A 14,205-nucleotide genomic window follows, 5' to 3' on the forward strand; every position below is an offset into this window, starting at 1 on the left:
AATTTTTTTTTCTTATCGTTCGGAGTCAATAAATAATGATGGCGTGGCACTTGAGTCTCCACAGTATTTTGCTGATTTTGTTTGTTTTTCCGGGCAGGAGCTGCATTAGAAAACTTAACAGAAGTAGAGGGCAAGTCTTCTGCCATAATTCGTTGAGATCGTTTTTTGTAAACGAGCGCTTCTAGCACAGTTTAAATTACAGTTGGCTTTAAAATGCTAATTCCGAACCCACTTATTTATGTGTCTTTGAAAACGTTTACCCTTCTGTTTTCGAAGACAACAAATGACACCAAAAGTCTGCGCAAACTGGACCTAAAATGCATATCTATTTTCCGGATAGGAACGAACCTATCGCTATGTTTAGAGAAATTAAAAAACCGATTTCGGTCCTTCCCTTCAAAGAATTCCCTAGGACAAGGGGACGCACCAAGAATGCTCCTTAATATCTACGGTGTACCTCCAAAGACTTGTAAATCGCGTCTATTATTCTCGACTGGGAGCCGACCAGTCGAGACCGGACGTGAATCCTGCAACTGATCACAAAAGATGTAGAGGCTCCAGGTCGAAATATCAAAGGTTGGGGCGGGGGCAGGCAGGTGGGCTGAGCGGCCACCCAGAGTTAACTCACAGACTTTTTAGAACAGTCGGACCGTCCTGGAGATTTTCTCTTTGTTTTGATATTCGTTATTTTATTTCGTTCTTGTGCTGAGGACACAATGGTTAGGAATGGGGAACAGGTTGCTTGAATATCGGAGGCGCCGGCCTCCCCCGGGCTTCCCTGGTTCTTCCCGACCTCCCTCCGTTCCACCCCGGCCCGGAGAGGAGGGGTTGCAGGGGCCGGGCAGGCGCGGCGGGCGGCCGGAGGTTTCCGCGCGCTGGGCCGGGATGCGTGCGCGGGCAGGTGGGGCGTGGCGGGGGCGTGGAGAGCCGAAGCCCGCGGGCAGCCGCCCAGCCCCGGGACCGGCCCGGGAGGAGCCCAGCCGCCGACGGTTATAAGAGGCTAGCTCGTCGGCGCTCCGCGCTCACCCATCAGTCCCCGCCCCTCCTCGCCGAAGACACGGGTCGCCGAGCCAGGGCCGCAGGGTTGGCCCCCAAAGGGATGCTCTTGCCCGAGCGGCGAGGTCAGCCCCGCTCGCCCCTCGCCGCCGCCGCCGCGCCGCGCCAGCCGACGGCCGCCGACATGGCTCTCTACTGTGGGGACAACTTCGGCGTGTACTCGCAGCCCAGCTTGCCCTCGACCGCCGCCGCCGCCGCCGCCCCGGGCGCCCCCGCACCCGCCCGGGCGCCCTACGGACTCACCGACTACGCCGCGCCGCCAGCCGCCGCCGCCAACCCCTACCTGTGGCTCAACGGGCCGGCCGTGGGCGGTCCCCCCGCCGCCGCCGCCGCCGCCGCCGCCGCCGCGTACCTGGGCGCCCCTCCGCCGCCGCCGCCGCCCCCGGGGGGCGCGCCGGGACCCTTCCTGCAGCCTCCGACCGCCGCTGGCACTTTTGCCTGCGCTCAGCGGCCCTTCGCACAGCCTGCGCCCGCCGCGCCCGCCTCACCCGCCGGGCCCGCGGCGCCAGGGGAGCTGGGCTGGCTGTCCATGGCCAGCCGCGAGGACCTGATGAAGATGGTGCGGCCGCCCTACTCGTACTCGGCGCTCATCGCCATGGCCATCCAGAGCGCGCCCGAACGCAAGCTCACGCTCAGCCACATCTACCAGTTCGTGGCCGACAGCTTCCCCTTCTACCAGCGCAGCAAGGCCGGCTGGCAGAACTCCATCCGCCACAACTTGTCTCTCAACGACTGCTTCAAGAAGGTGCCCCGCGACGAGGACGACCCAGGTGAGGGCGGACAGGTGCTTCCCGGCCGGTCCCTTACCCACACCCGCCCCCCACAACGCCCACCCTGCAACTCACGCACACGCAGAGGCAGGCCAGGGTGGGATAAAGGTAAAAAGCCTGAATCTTTAAGCGGAAAGTCAGTCCTGAGTGGTGTTCCTTAGGCGGTTGGAAGGGAGGGTCGAGTTACCGGTAAACGGATTAGGAATAAAAACACGGGTGGGCTCTCAGATAACGGATGGCTGTAAAGAGATTCAGATGAGCCGAGAATCCCATCACATTTCAGGAGAGTGAGGTGGGGAGAGATGGGGAGTTGGTACCCGCTGTACGTAGATGCGTTTCGAACCTTACCTGTTTAGAAACGTAATAGTGTAAATCCCAAATGTGCTTCGTGCGGATCTAAGCCCCTGAGGTGAGGAGGGCTGGGTGATAGTGTCTTGTTAATGGTTTCCCTCTTAGCTGAGGAATGAGGTGAAGAAAAGCTCAAAAATCTCAGAAACAGATTCTTACTGGAGGTTTTCTGAAGGCGCTCAGGACTAGGGGTGTGGGGTGAGAATCCGGTTAGGGAAAAGAGGAAACTGTTTCCTTGCCTTCTACAGCAGGAATCCACAACCTCTGGGATCTAATGCCTGATGATCTGAGGGGGGGTCGATGTAGCAATAATAGAAATAAAGTGCACAATAAAAGTAATGCACTCAGACTCCCCCCCATCCCTTAGCCCCCTGCGTTGGTGGAAAATATTGTCTTGCAGGAGACCAGCCCCTGGTGCAGAAATGGCTAAGGATCAGTGAGGGATACAGGATTCTTTGTAAATTATGTAAATGCTCTGAAGTAGTTGTGTTATTGTTCAGTCGCTCAGTCATGTCCAACTCTTTGCGACCCCATGGACTGCAGCACTCCAGGCCTGTCTGTCCTTCACCATCTCCCAGAGCTTGCTCAAACTCATGTCCAATGAGTAGGTGGTGCCATCCAACCATCTCGTCCTCTGTCGTCCCCTTCTCCTCCTGCCTTCAATCTTTCCCAGCATCAGGGTCTTTTCTAATGAGTTGGCTCTTCGCATCAGGTGCCAAAGTATCATCAGAGCTTCAGCTTCAACATCAGTCCTTCCAATGAAGAGCAGTGCTTTCCATTTGAAATGCTGTACAAACTACACGTAGTTGAAAAATTGTCTAGTAGCCATGTGAAAAAAAGTAAAAAGATGGTGGGAATTTTTTTTTTTAAAGAAAAAAGAAAAAATTTTAATAGAGGTGACCATATCTGACTTCAGGGAATTTATTTTTTAAAGCAACTCAAAATGTTATTTCAACATGTAGAACATATAAGAAATTATCCATAAGCTAATTACATTATTCTTTTGGTACTAAGTCTTCAAAATCCTATGTATGTGTTATACCATATTTCACTTGGTACAAGCCACTTTTCACGTGCCCAGCAGCCAAGTGTGGCTAGTGGTTACTTTACTGGACAAGGCACGCAGCTCTCCAAGATGCATCTGCCCAGATTTGGCCTCTAAATCACCTGAGGTGATCATGTCAATTGTCACGTACACTCCCGGACTTTCTAAAAAGGTCAAGGATCTCAAGCCAGTGTCTTGTCAAAGCTTTTGGTAGCAAGGTGACACAATATAAATATTTTGGTAGGAGTAGGTATGATTGGTTGTTTAGATGGTAGTTACGTGAATTAGGTTTTTATTCTGCAACTATTTGCAGAAAATGTGTTGGTGGAGGTAATGGATGTGGAGGGGTGTGTGGTAGTGGTTAAGAATGCTTGACTCTAGAGACAATCTGCTTATATCCTGGCCCTGCCACTGCTAACTGGGCTTCCCAGATGGTGCCGTGGTAAAAGAATCAGTCTGCCAATGCAGTAGATAGACGTGGGTTCGATCCCTGGGTCGGGAAGATCCCCTGGAGAAGGAAAAGGCACCCAATATTCCTGCCTGGGAAATCCCATGCTCAGAGGAGCCTGGTGGGCTACAGTCCACGGGTCACAAAGAGTCAGACAGGGCTGAGCAACTAAGCACACACACACCGTGGCTAACTGGGAGAATGACAGGTTGCTAACCAGTCTGCACCTCAGTTTCCCCATCTGAAGAATGGAGGCGATGATATCACTCATCTCCAGAGCCATGAGGAGTAACTAGAGTTATCAATGTGAAGAACTCACTACAAGATAAGTGCTTTACGGTATTTGCAAATGCCAAAGATTCTTTTTACCAGAAGTGATGAGAGCCGTTGGGAGAAAAAAATCCTCGAGGATGACAGATCTTTTTTACTTCAACTGTGCTAGATAGTGAGGGAGTTTTTCTAAGCAGAAGACTAGCATTGCTTGCATTAAATGGGGTCCTGGTCTGAGATCAGCCTGGTGGAGGAAAAGCTGGGAAGATGTGCAAGGGTGCCTCTTGCCCAAAGCGAGGGATGGGTGTGGAGCTTCCTTGTACTTTCAAATAGATGCCATCCAAGGTGTGTTTAAAACAGTCAATTGCTCAGTAATAACTTGTCGTTTCTGTTGGACAAGGCGGAGGGTTGGGTATTGGAGGTTGCATTTTTCCAGTGGAGTATTTTTTCGGGGCAAATACTATACCCTTTCAGCAAATGATAATGATAATAGATACCTTTTTCTTTTCACTGCTCACTGTGTATGGCTTCTTTGCGGAGATCTATCATTTACCCCTCACGGCCAACCTGTGAGGTGAGTACTGTCTTATCCCTATTTTTATAGATAAACAGAGGCTCAAGTTCAAGTAGTGCCATTTCCCCCAAAAGGACAACAGAGTGGATTGAGCATCTCTGTCAAGTTTCATGAGAGCCTGCCTCCCTCATCTCAGACCCAAAGCTGGGCATGTGGGGCTTCCCTGGTGGCTCAGTGGTAAAGAATCCGTCAGCCAATACCAGAGGCTCGGGTTTGATACCTGGGTCAGGAAGATCCCTTGGAGAAGGAAATGGCATCCCACTCCAGTATTCTTGCCTGGAGAATCCCGTGGACAGAGGAGTCTGGCAGGGCTACAGTCCATGCAGTTGCCAAAGAACTGGACATGATTTAGTGACTAAATGATAACATGGGCACGTATACCTCCTCTTCTAACCCATCTTTCTCATCTTTGCAGGGAAAGGTAATTACTGGACCCTGGATCCAAACTGTGAGAAAATGTTTGACAACGGAAACTTCCGTCGGAAGCGAAAGCGCCGCTCGGAAGCCAGCAGCACCCCCTCAGTGGCCGTGGGGACTTCAAAATCAGAAGAAGGGCTCTCCCCGGGACTGGGGTCTGGAGTGGGTGGGAAGCCAGACGGAGACAGTGCCCCTGCATCTTTGAGACCCTCCCAGTCCCCAGAGCCTCATGAGGACACCAAGAGTACTGCCTCCTCACCGGGAGTGTCCATGCTTTCCTCCACCCCTTGCCTGAACAGCTTCTTCAGCAGCCTCGGCACCCTAAGCGTCGGTAGTAGCAGTGGGAGCACGCAGCGGGCACTCACTGGCAGCCGTCCTCTAGGGATCCAGGGGCCCCAGGTGCCCTCAGGCGGCGTGTTTCCCCCCAGCTCCGTCCCGGAGCCCTCATCAGACCCCTTGCAACTGAATCACAGCTCCAGCAGCAGCAGCAGCCAGAGATCTTCCTACTACGGCCCCTTCCCCGCCAGCACCAGCGGGGCCCCGAGCAGCCCCTTTGGCAGCCCTTTCTACAACTTCAGCATGGTCAACAGCCTCATCTACCCTCGGGAGGGCTCTGAAGTATAGAGCCCCAATTCCCAGACTCAACTGTTGGACACCTGAGATCTCATGAAAATACAGATCTCCAGGCAGTAGATCTGGGGCAGGAACTGAGATTGCATTTTCTCCAGAGCTCCCGGCAAGATCCACTGAACACACTCAGAACAGCGTGTGGATGCAAACTTTTTCTTTACCCGACAAGCTTTCTCTGGATAAAGGGCCTCCCTGGAGAGAAATCCAGTCCAGTCTGTCCTGGGATGGTATCCGAGAGCCCTGTGAGGGCAGGGACCATGTCTGTCTGTTCATCACTGTATATCAGGGTCACAGGGTCCAGTGGGCACAGACTTCAGATGCAAAAACAAGTGAATGAAGTTACTGGGTCAAAAAAAGTAACAGTTGGCACTGGAAGCAGCAGGGAATGGTTGGGACCCACCAGCTGCAGGCTGCTGTGGGCAACTGGTCTTCTCTGCCTGGCAGCCTTCTGTTTTTTCTAGAAAAGTCAGAGACCTGCATTTTTCCAGAAAACCTCCATTTGTCCTCTTTGTGGCTAATGGAAAGTTTTTCAAATACTGTGCTAGAAAGCACCGCAAATCTTTGAGCTCTCTACCCAGCTCACAGATCACCTCTATTTATGCTTAGTGTCAGGGATGTGTCAGACATTAATAGCGATAGAAATGCCCAGACACACCCTGTGTGCCAGGCATATTAGCTCATTTAATCCTCACAACAACCTTGGGACAAAGGTATTGTTACTCCCCCTCGTTTTCGGTATGGTGGCAGTAAACTGCCAAGATGTTAGGTCCAAACAGTAAGTCATGAAGCCTGGATCTAGTTTTTTGATTTTATTGTTTGTGTGTGTGTGTGTGTGTTTAGTTTTCTGTCTTGTTTTGTTTTTTGGCTGCACTGTGTGCTTTGTGGGACCTCAGTTCCCGGATCGGGGATTGAACCCAGGCCACAGCAGAGAAAACACCAAATCCTAATCACTAGACCACCAGGGAACTCTCACCAGAATCCAGTTTTAAGGCAATCTGGCTCCAGAGTCTGTGCTTGTAACCTTTGTGTTCTAGTCCCTGAAAAACAAAGGCATTAACATGCATAGGCAGAGTAAGTAGTGTCTAAAGAGTAGGAATGAGCTAGGTTTCATCTGACCAAAGATTCTGGCTGAAACCAGTATCGCTTGGGATGTTCTGAGCATCAAGGATGGACACCAGCTCTGCCTCACTTTTGCTGCCATATTTCTGAGATCTGTGGTGACCGTCCTAGTTAACTGGTATCCTGTCTTTTTTAGCATATGTCCTGGGTTTTTCATCTTTGAAACCAAGTTTTAGTATTTTATTAAAAATAGTTTTTAAATGGAATTTTTATTTTTAAAAGAAAACATTTGTGGTCAAAAATTTTTCTAATGTAATATATTTTAACACTCCCTTTTACTTCTCAGGAGGTGTCATCATTTGAATACTTTTTATGGTCACCATCTTGGTGCCCAAGAGAATGTCTGTATGTGGCAGACACTCAGCCACAGTTTGAACTTATCCAAAAAGTGTTAGTGCAGAAAGTGTGATTTTATTGGAATAGTGATGCATTAAGATGAAGTTAATGTTCTATGAATTACCCTTGTACCATGTTTGGTCTTTGATGGGAACATTGCTAGTTTTTAATTTTTTTAGGAAAAGGAACACAAATTAATTGTAAAAAATTGTTAACTTTTCCCTGTATATTATTTGAGATTCACAGCATTATCGTTAAATTGGAAGTTTGAAATAATACATATAGAAAATTATTTTTTTTTTTAAATAGTCTATTGAGGTATAAATAATGTCAACATTACTTTTTAAATATACAGGAAGACAACCAAAGAAACTACCTACCCTCATACTGTATGTACAAAAACCCCACTTTCTATGGATATTTTTGTATGTGAAAAATTGTATGGACTTTTATAAATATTGTTTCTAACACAATTCTATATTTGTAAATTAATTTATAATGTGAACTGGGATGATTTTTTTTTTTCCCCAAGAAAGCACACTGCATGCTGGAAATCACATAAAATAAACTTGAAGTGGGATGACTTCTGGTTCCTTTTTGGGCATCTTGTTTCCCTATCTTTAACTTCTTTCTATAAAGGAATAGAGCTGTAAGCAGCATGGCACAGAAACTGCTACCGGATTTTTGTGTTGAGAGAGCAAGCAATTGATTTTTTTTTTCTTTTATAAAATTTTATTCTTAACACCAAAAGCATTTTGCATTGGGGTATAGCCGATGAACAATGTTGTGATAATTTCAAGTGAACAGCGAAGGGACTCGGTTATATATATACATATTCTCCCCCAATCCCAGTTTCTTTATTGGGCTTGTTCTACCTGCCCACATCTTAAGGGATTGGAATGAAACAGTTCTGGAGGATCTCTAGACATGAGCATCTTGTTTGTATTTTAACAGAGTAATGTTTCTGTCTAGCTCAGCTGGTGAAGAATCCTGGAATGCAGGAGACTCCTGGTTGATTCCTAGGTCAGGAAGATCCCCTGGAGAAGGGAATGGCAACCCACTCCAGTGCTCTTGCGCTTCCCTGATGGCTCAGCTGGTAAAGAATCTGCCTGGAATGCGGGAGACCTAGGTTGGGAAGATCCCCTGGAGGAGGGCATGACAACCCACTCCAGTATTCTTGCCTGGAGAATCCCATGGAGGACAGAGGAGCCTGATGGGTTACAGTCCATGGGGTCGCAAAGAGTCAGGCACGACTGAGCAACTAACAAGACCTCTCCAGCTGGCAACACTCCTCGGGGAGAACTCTGGCTTTCAATGCTGTGGTCCTCATGGAGGGTACAGGCAGCCCATCGTCTCCAAGGAAGTAGCTAGGAAACTTGAATTTGGCCCCAACTAGAAAAAACCTGAAAGATAAGGTTTCTAGCCTAGGGTTTCTCAACATGAGCAGTGTAGATATTTGGAGCTGGATAATCCATTGTAGAAGCTGCCCTGTGCATCACAGAATGTTTAGTAGCAGGCTGGAAGCATTTCCCCTCTTCCTTCCCCCAATACACACACTGCCCCAAACCCCCCAGCCTCTGCTCCCAGGCCCTGAGATATTGGTGCAAAATTAGATCTGATTGAGAGCCACTGATCTAGACCAGCACCCTCCTAATTTGCCAATGAGAAGATGGAATTCCCTCACTTCCCCACACAGAGTTCTTAATAGTGGAGTGAATAAGGACTCTGGTACAAGACAGTTTCTGTCCTGCGAAATGGCTTTTCTCTCTTAAAAAATTTTTATTTTTTATTGAGGTATAGCCGATTAACAATGTTGGATAGTTTCAGGTGAACAGTGAAGGGACTCAGCCATATATAAATATGTATCCATTCACTGCTATATTTAAAATGAATAACCAACAAGGACCTACTTACTGTATAGCACATGGAACTCTGCTCAATGCTATGTGGCAGTCTGGATGGGAGGGGAGTTTGGGGGAGAATGACTTTTAAATGAGTTGTGAGCAGGATCGGCCCAATCATTGAGGCATTTCTCAGAAATGAGAACAGAACTGAGGCCTGTCACACTGGAGGTAGACGCCTGCCATATTTTAGTTGCTTGTTATAGAAAGGCTTATGGTAGCCTCCTTGGCATCTGGTTATTTCTATTAATAGAGGCCTAGACTGGGAATAATTCTGACCAAACAATAGTAAACTATTTGGGTTATTACTCTTTGATAGGGATGGTGGTGGGGAGGACAGGCTTAAGGATATCTTGGAAAGAAAGACATTTTAAAAGAATGTGATGAGCTTGTATTTGGAAGCATCTAGATCTGGGTGTTTGATAGCTATGAAAGGCCAGAAAGATGGCATTTATGAGAACAAAGGCAAAGACAAGAATCCACTTCTGATGATCTCCCAAACAACCACAATGGGCAGCAGGGTGGCTTAGTCCTCACAGGAACCAAAGAAGCTGTGCTGAGGGGCAAGTTGTGCCTCCCGCTGGGCCTGGGATTAAAGGGAAAGAGAGCTGCCTCTGCCTGTGATGTTTCCAGGTCAAAGTCTGCACCAGCACTCCAACTGGCACCGATTTCCTGCATCTGTGACATGTTCTCCCTGGGAAACAGGTTAGAAATTCTGGACCTGAGCTAGATTGTGATTTCTGTTGTTTGAGACAGTACAGAGGAAAAGATGTCCCTTTCTCCCTACCCCCATCCCCACCTCATGAAGTTAAAGCAACCTTCTTTCTTCAGGGTTCTCCCAGAGACCAGAGCCTGGTGTCAAGTTGCAGCCCAAGCTGAGGACCTTTGGGCACATGGCTAACTTGAAGCAGCTACCTTTCAGCTCTTTGGGCTTCCCTGGTGGCTCAGATAGTAAAGAATCTACCTGCAATGCAGGAGACCTGGGTTTGATCCCTGAGTCGGGAAGATCCCCTGGAATAGGGAATGGCTACCCACTAAAGTATTGCCTGGAGAATTCCATGGACAGAGGAGCCTGGTGGGCTACAGTCCATGGGGTGCAAAGAGTCAGACATGACTCAGACACCACTGAGCAACTAACTCTTTCTGCCTTCTAGGACCTAGTATATCTTTAAGAATAAGAAAGGGGCAAAGGAGAGTTTGAAAAACTAATAAGTAGGTTTCAGGTTTCCTTCTTGATACTTTTAGATCCTTCATCTCGTTCTAGAGCTTACTGGAAAAAGACAGCCGGGGAGCCCAGAGGCTTCGAAAACTGTGCGCCTTTGCCCCCACCCGCTCCCCCAGCTCCTCCTTGCGCTCAGGGCAAAAAGGCAGGGCCAAACTTTGCCCCCCTCCCGCCGATCCCCCCCCCCCCCCCCCCACCTCGAGGAAGAAAGACCGCCACTGACCTTCAGAGGAAGCTCTCTGCCTTCCTCAGACTTTCCCGAACTTGGAAAGAGCCTAAAGCTTTAGTATCTGTTGTTTTTTCCCCCTTTGTCTTCCTGAGCTGTCCCAGTAGCTAAAACCTTGAGGTTTTTAATGAAAAAGAAACCTGTGCTTGTTTCCTGAGGCAGGGATTTGCTGGTTCTGGGGTAGAGACCCGGGGGCCTGCGGCCTTGCCTTTTGTCATGGAAAGCAGTCAGCTGGGTTCGTGGCTGGGTGGCTGGCACCGCAGAAGGAAGAAGGAATTTCCTATCAGGTCTGAAAACAAAACGAAACAAAAGGTCAAAAAAGACTTGATACCTACGGAATTCCTCCCAGCCTTTTAATTCATAATGTCTGGGGATCAACGCCAAACCCCTGGGAGGCCTGGAGGACAGTGCTTTATCATTTAAAAAAAAGTAAGCATTACAATAACTCAGTATTGGGTGCCAGGCACAGCCCTAAAATACACATATATATACTGTGTGCTAAGCCGCTCCCATCATGTCCGACTCTTTACCTGTGGACTGTAGCCCATGAGGCTCCTCCTTCTATGGGATTCTCCAGGCAAGAACACTGGAGAGTGTTGCCAAACCCTCCTCCAGGGGATCTCCCCGACCCAGGAATCGCACTTGTCTCTTTCCTCTCCTGCATTGGCAGGTGGATTTTTTTTTTTACCATTAGCGCCACCTGGGAAGCCTATATATATATATATAATACTATATATATATATTCTATAGTATACACTATGTAGTATATACTATATATATATCAGAGAAGGCAATGGCACCCCACTCCAGTACTCTTGCCTAGAAAATCCCATGGACGGAGGAGCCTGATGGGCTGCAGTCCATGGGGTCTCGAAGAATCGGACACGACTGAGCAACTTCACTTTCACTTTTCACTTTCATGCGTTGGAGAAGGAAACGGCAACCCACTCCAGTATTCTTGCCTGGAGAGTCCCAGAGACAGGGGATCATGATGGGCTGCCGTCTATGGGGTCGCACAGAGTCGGACACGACTGAAGTGACTTAGCAGCAGCAGCAGCAGCAGCATACTATATATATATATATATATATAAAATTTAAGATAGCAACTCTTTGAAGTAGACATTATAACTCATTTTACTATTGAGAATACTGAGACCCAGAAAGTTTGTATAACCGAGCCAAGGTCAAAAATTTAAACAGTTGCTGCAGGTAAGTTGTTGAAATAAGATTCAAAATCAGGCCATCTGATGTCACAGCCTACCTGCCCTTAATCTATAATACTGTAATACCTCTCCATTTTGAAGAGGAGAAACAGAAAAGTGACTTGCCCAAGGTCACACAGCTTTCTGGTTGCAGATGTGGGCTTAGAACCCAGGTTTCTGCCCTGCCACCTACACACTTCTCTTTAGGCACCTCATTTGTAAGCTCCCTGAGGTTGGCTTTTGTGTTTGGAGCTCCTCTTCAGGGACACAGGAAGGTAAGCAGAGAGAAGACACTTTTCCTTGAAATTTCCTCCTTTACAGGGTTGGCCTGCAGCAGATCAGAAGCTCGGGTCTCAGGCTTTGAAGCTGCCGAGGGAGTCCAGATGGAGATGCTGATTTGAAACCTCAGACTTTGAAAATAAAATTGGAAATTTACCCACTGACTCTCTAATTCCCTTTGGGCATCCATGTGCTGGGCATTGAAGATACCAAGATGACTAGACCCAGATCCTTAGCAAGCAGGGCAGGGGCTGAAAACAGATGTGCAGAGGGTAGGAAGGATCAATCAATCCATCTTCATGGCAAATAGGTGGGGAAACAGTGCAAACAGTGGCAGACTTTAGTTTTTGGGGCTCCAAAATCACCGCAGATGGTGATTGCAGCCATGAAATTAAAAGACACTTACTCCTTGGAAGAAAAGTTATGACCAACCTAGACAGCATATTAAAAAGCAGAGACATTACTTTGCCAACAAAAGTCCATCTAGTCAACGCTATGGTTTTTCCAGTAGTCATGTATGGATGTGAGAGTTGGACTGTAAAGAAAGCTGAGTGCTGAAGAATTGATGCTTTTGAACTGTGGTGTTGGAGAAGACTCTTGAGAGTCCCTTGAACTTCAAGGAGATCCAAGCAGTCCATCCTAAAGGAGATCAGTCTTGGGTATTCACTGGAAGGACTGATACTGAAGCTGAAACTTCAATACTTCGGCCACCTGATGTGAAGAACTGACTTATTTGAAAAGCCCCTGATGCTGGGAAAGATTAAAGGCAGGAGGAAAAGGGGACGACAGAGGTTGGATGGCATCACTGACTCAATGGACATGGGTTTGGGTGGACTTTGGGAGTTGGTGATGGACAAGGAGGCCTGGTGTGCTACAGTCCATGAGGTAGCAAAGAGACGGACACGACTGAGCGACTAAACTGAACTGAAAGGAAATCAACCTTAACTAATCATTGGAAGGATTGATGTTGAAGCTGAAGTTCTAATACTTTGGCCACCTGATTTGAAAAGCTGACTCATTGGAGAAGACCATGAGAAAGATTGAAAGCAGGAGGAGAAAGTGACAACAGAGGATGACATGTTCAGATGGCATCACTGACTCAATGGACATGAATCAGAGCAAACTCTGGGAGATAGTGGAGGACAGAGGCGCCTCACGGGCTGCAGTCCACGGGGTCACAGAGTCAGACATGACTGAGCGACTGAACAACAACAAGGGAGGATCCACAGGGTGGGGCTTAACTTCCCCCACCTGCTCCCAGCCTCCCGTGAGGGAGACAGAATGGCTTTACCTCCTGGAAGAGCAGCAGGTCGTTTCCCAGCACTGGGCTGAGAGGCTGCAGCCCCACCAAGGGCTCCTTCACCCCTTCCCTCTGCTGTGCTCATGCTGGGAGGAGTCAATGGAAGGAGTCAAGCACCTTGTTCAAAGCCCTGGTGCTTCTGGATTGACAGAAGAACAGAAGCAGCCACCTTCAAGCAGAGCTGTCTTCAAGGCCTCAGGCCGTGGTGCACGACTAGAGTCATTTCCCCCACGCCCTTGCCCTTCCAGCACTAGCCATATTCCAGCCACGCCAACATCAACATAGATACTCCTGGCTCCAGGTCCCCTGCTCTTCAAAGGAGGTTCAAGGCCACAAGCTTTCCTCCTCCCCAGTTTGTTGTTCAGCCACCAAGTCATGTGCGACTTTTTGCGACCCCATGGACTGTAGAACACCAGGATCCTCTGTCCTCCCCTATCTCCTGAAGTTTGCTGAAATTCATGTCCATTGAGTCTGAAGTTCACTCTCTTGAAATGTATTAAGCAAACCACAAGGCAGGTGCCTCTGCTCCAGGTTGGGAATCAGCAAGCCAGGCATTAATAAGCACAAGGACTTCTTCCCTCTCAGCCCCAAAGATGATGCCAACTCACCCCATCACATCACTGCTCACCTCCAACTCCCCCAGCTTGGACTGACCCACAGGGACTGCAACTGGGGCCCAAACGTATTGATACAAACTCCCTGGGTCTCAGTCTCCTGGATAAAATCAATAATAGTGACACCTCCATCATAGGGCTATTGAGAAGGTTAATGCATCTATTTTATATTGAATCTGTGTATCCAACTCTTTGCGACTTCATGGATTGTAGCCCACCAGAATCCTCTCTCCATGGAATTCTCCAGCAAGAATATTGGAGTGTATAGCCATTCCCTTCTCCAGGGTATCTTCCCGACCCAGGGATTGAACCTGGGTTTCCTGCTCTGCAGGCAGATTCTTTACCATCTGAGCCATCAGGGAAGCCCCAACTTCCAGAAGGGCCTCAGCATCCACTCACAGAGGCTCCGCTTGTTTCTTCTCAGAAAGTCTGAGGTAAATGTGATCTA

At 48.4% G+C, this 14,205-nt stretch overlaps 1 protein-coding gene across 1 annotated transcript; it reads left to right on the top strand.

Moving 5' to 3' along the window:
* Positions 1-997: 997 nt before the first annotated feature.
* On the top strand, positions 998-6,421 carry FOXI3 (forkhead box I3). Its single transcript, XM_027555479.1, has 2 exons — positions 998-1,826; positions 4,927-6,421. The coding sequence occupies exons 1-2, from the start codon at positions 1,100-1,102 to the stop codon at positions 5,550-5,552; spliced, it is 1,353 nt and encodes a 450-aa protein (XP_027411280.1). The 5' UTR covers positions 998-1,099; the 3' UTR covers positions 5,553-6,421.
* Positions 6,422-14,205: the final 7,784 nt, after the last annotated feature.

This window comes from Bos indicus x Bos taurus, chromosome 11 (genome assembly GCF_003369695.1).
Source record: "Bos indicus x Bos taurus breed Angus x Brahman F1 hybrid chromosome 11, Bos_hybrid_MaternalHap_v2.0, whole genome shotgun sequence".
Taxonomy (NCBI): Eukaryota; Metazoa; Chordata; class Mammalia; order Artiodactyla; family Bovidae; genus Bos; species Bos indicus x Bos taurus.

Coding starts and splice junctions, on each gene's coding strand:
- FOXI3 (XM_027555479.1), top strand. CDS start 1,100: ATGCTCTTGCCCGAGCGGCGAGGTCAGCCCCGCTCGCCCCTCGCCGCC. Junction 1,827..4,926: donor CCGCGACGAGGACGACCCAG/GTGAGGGCGGAC, acceptor TCATCTTTGCAG/GGAAAGGTAATTACTGGACC.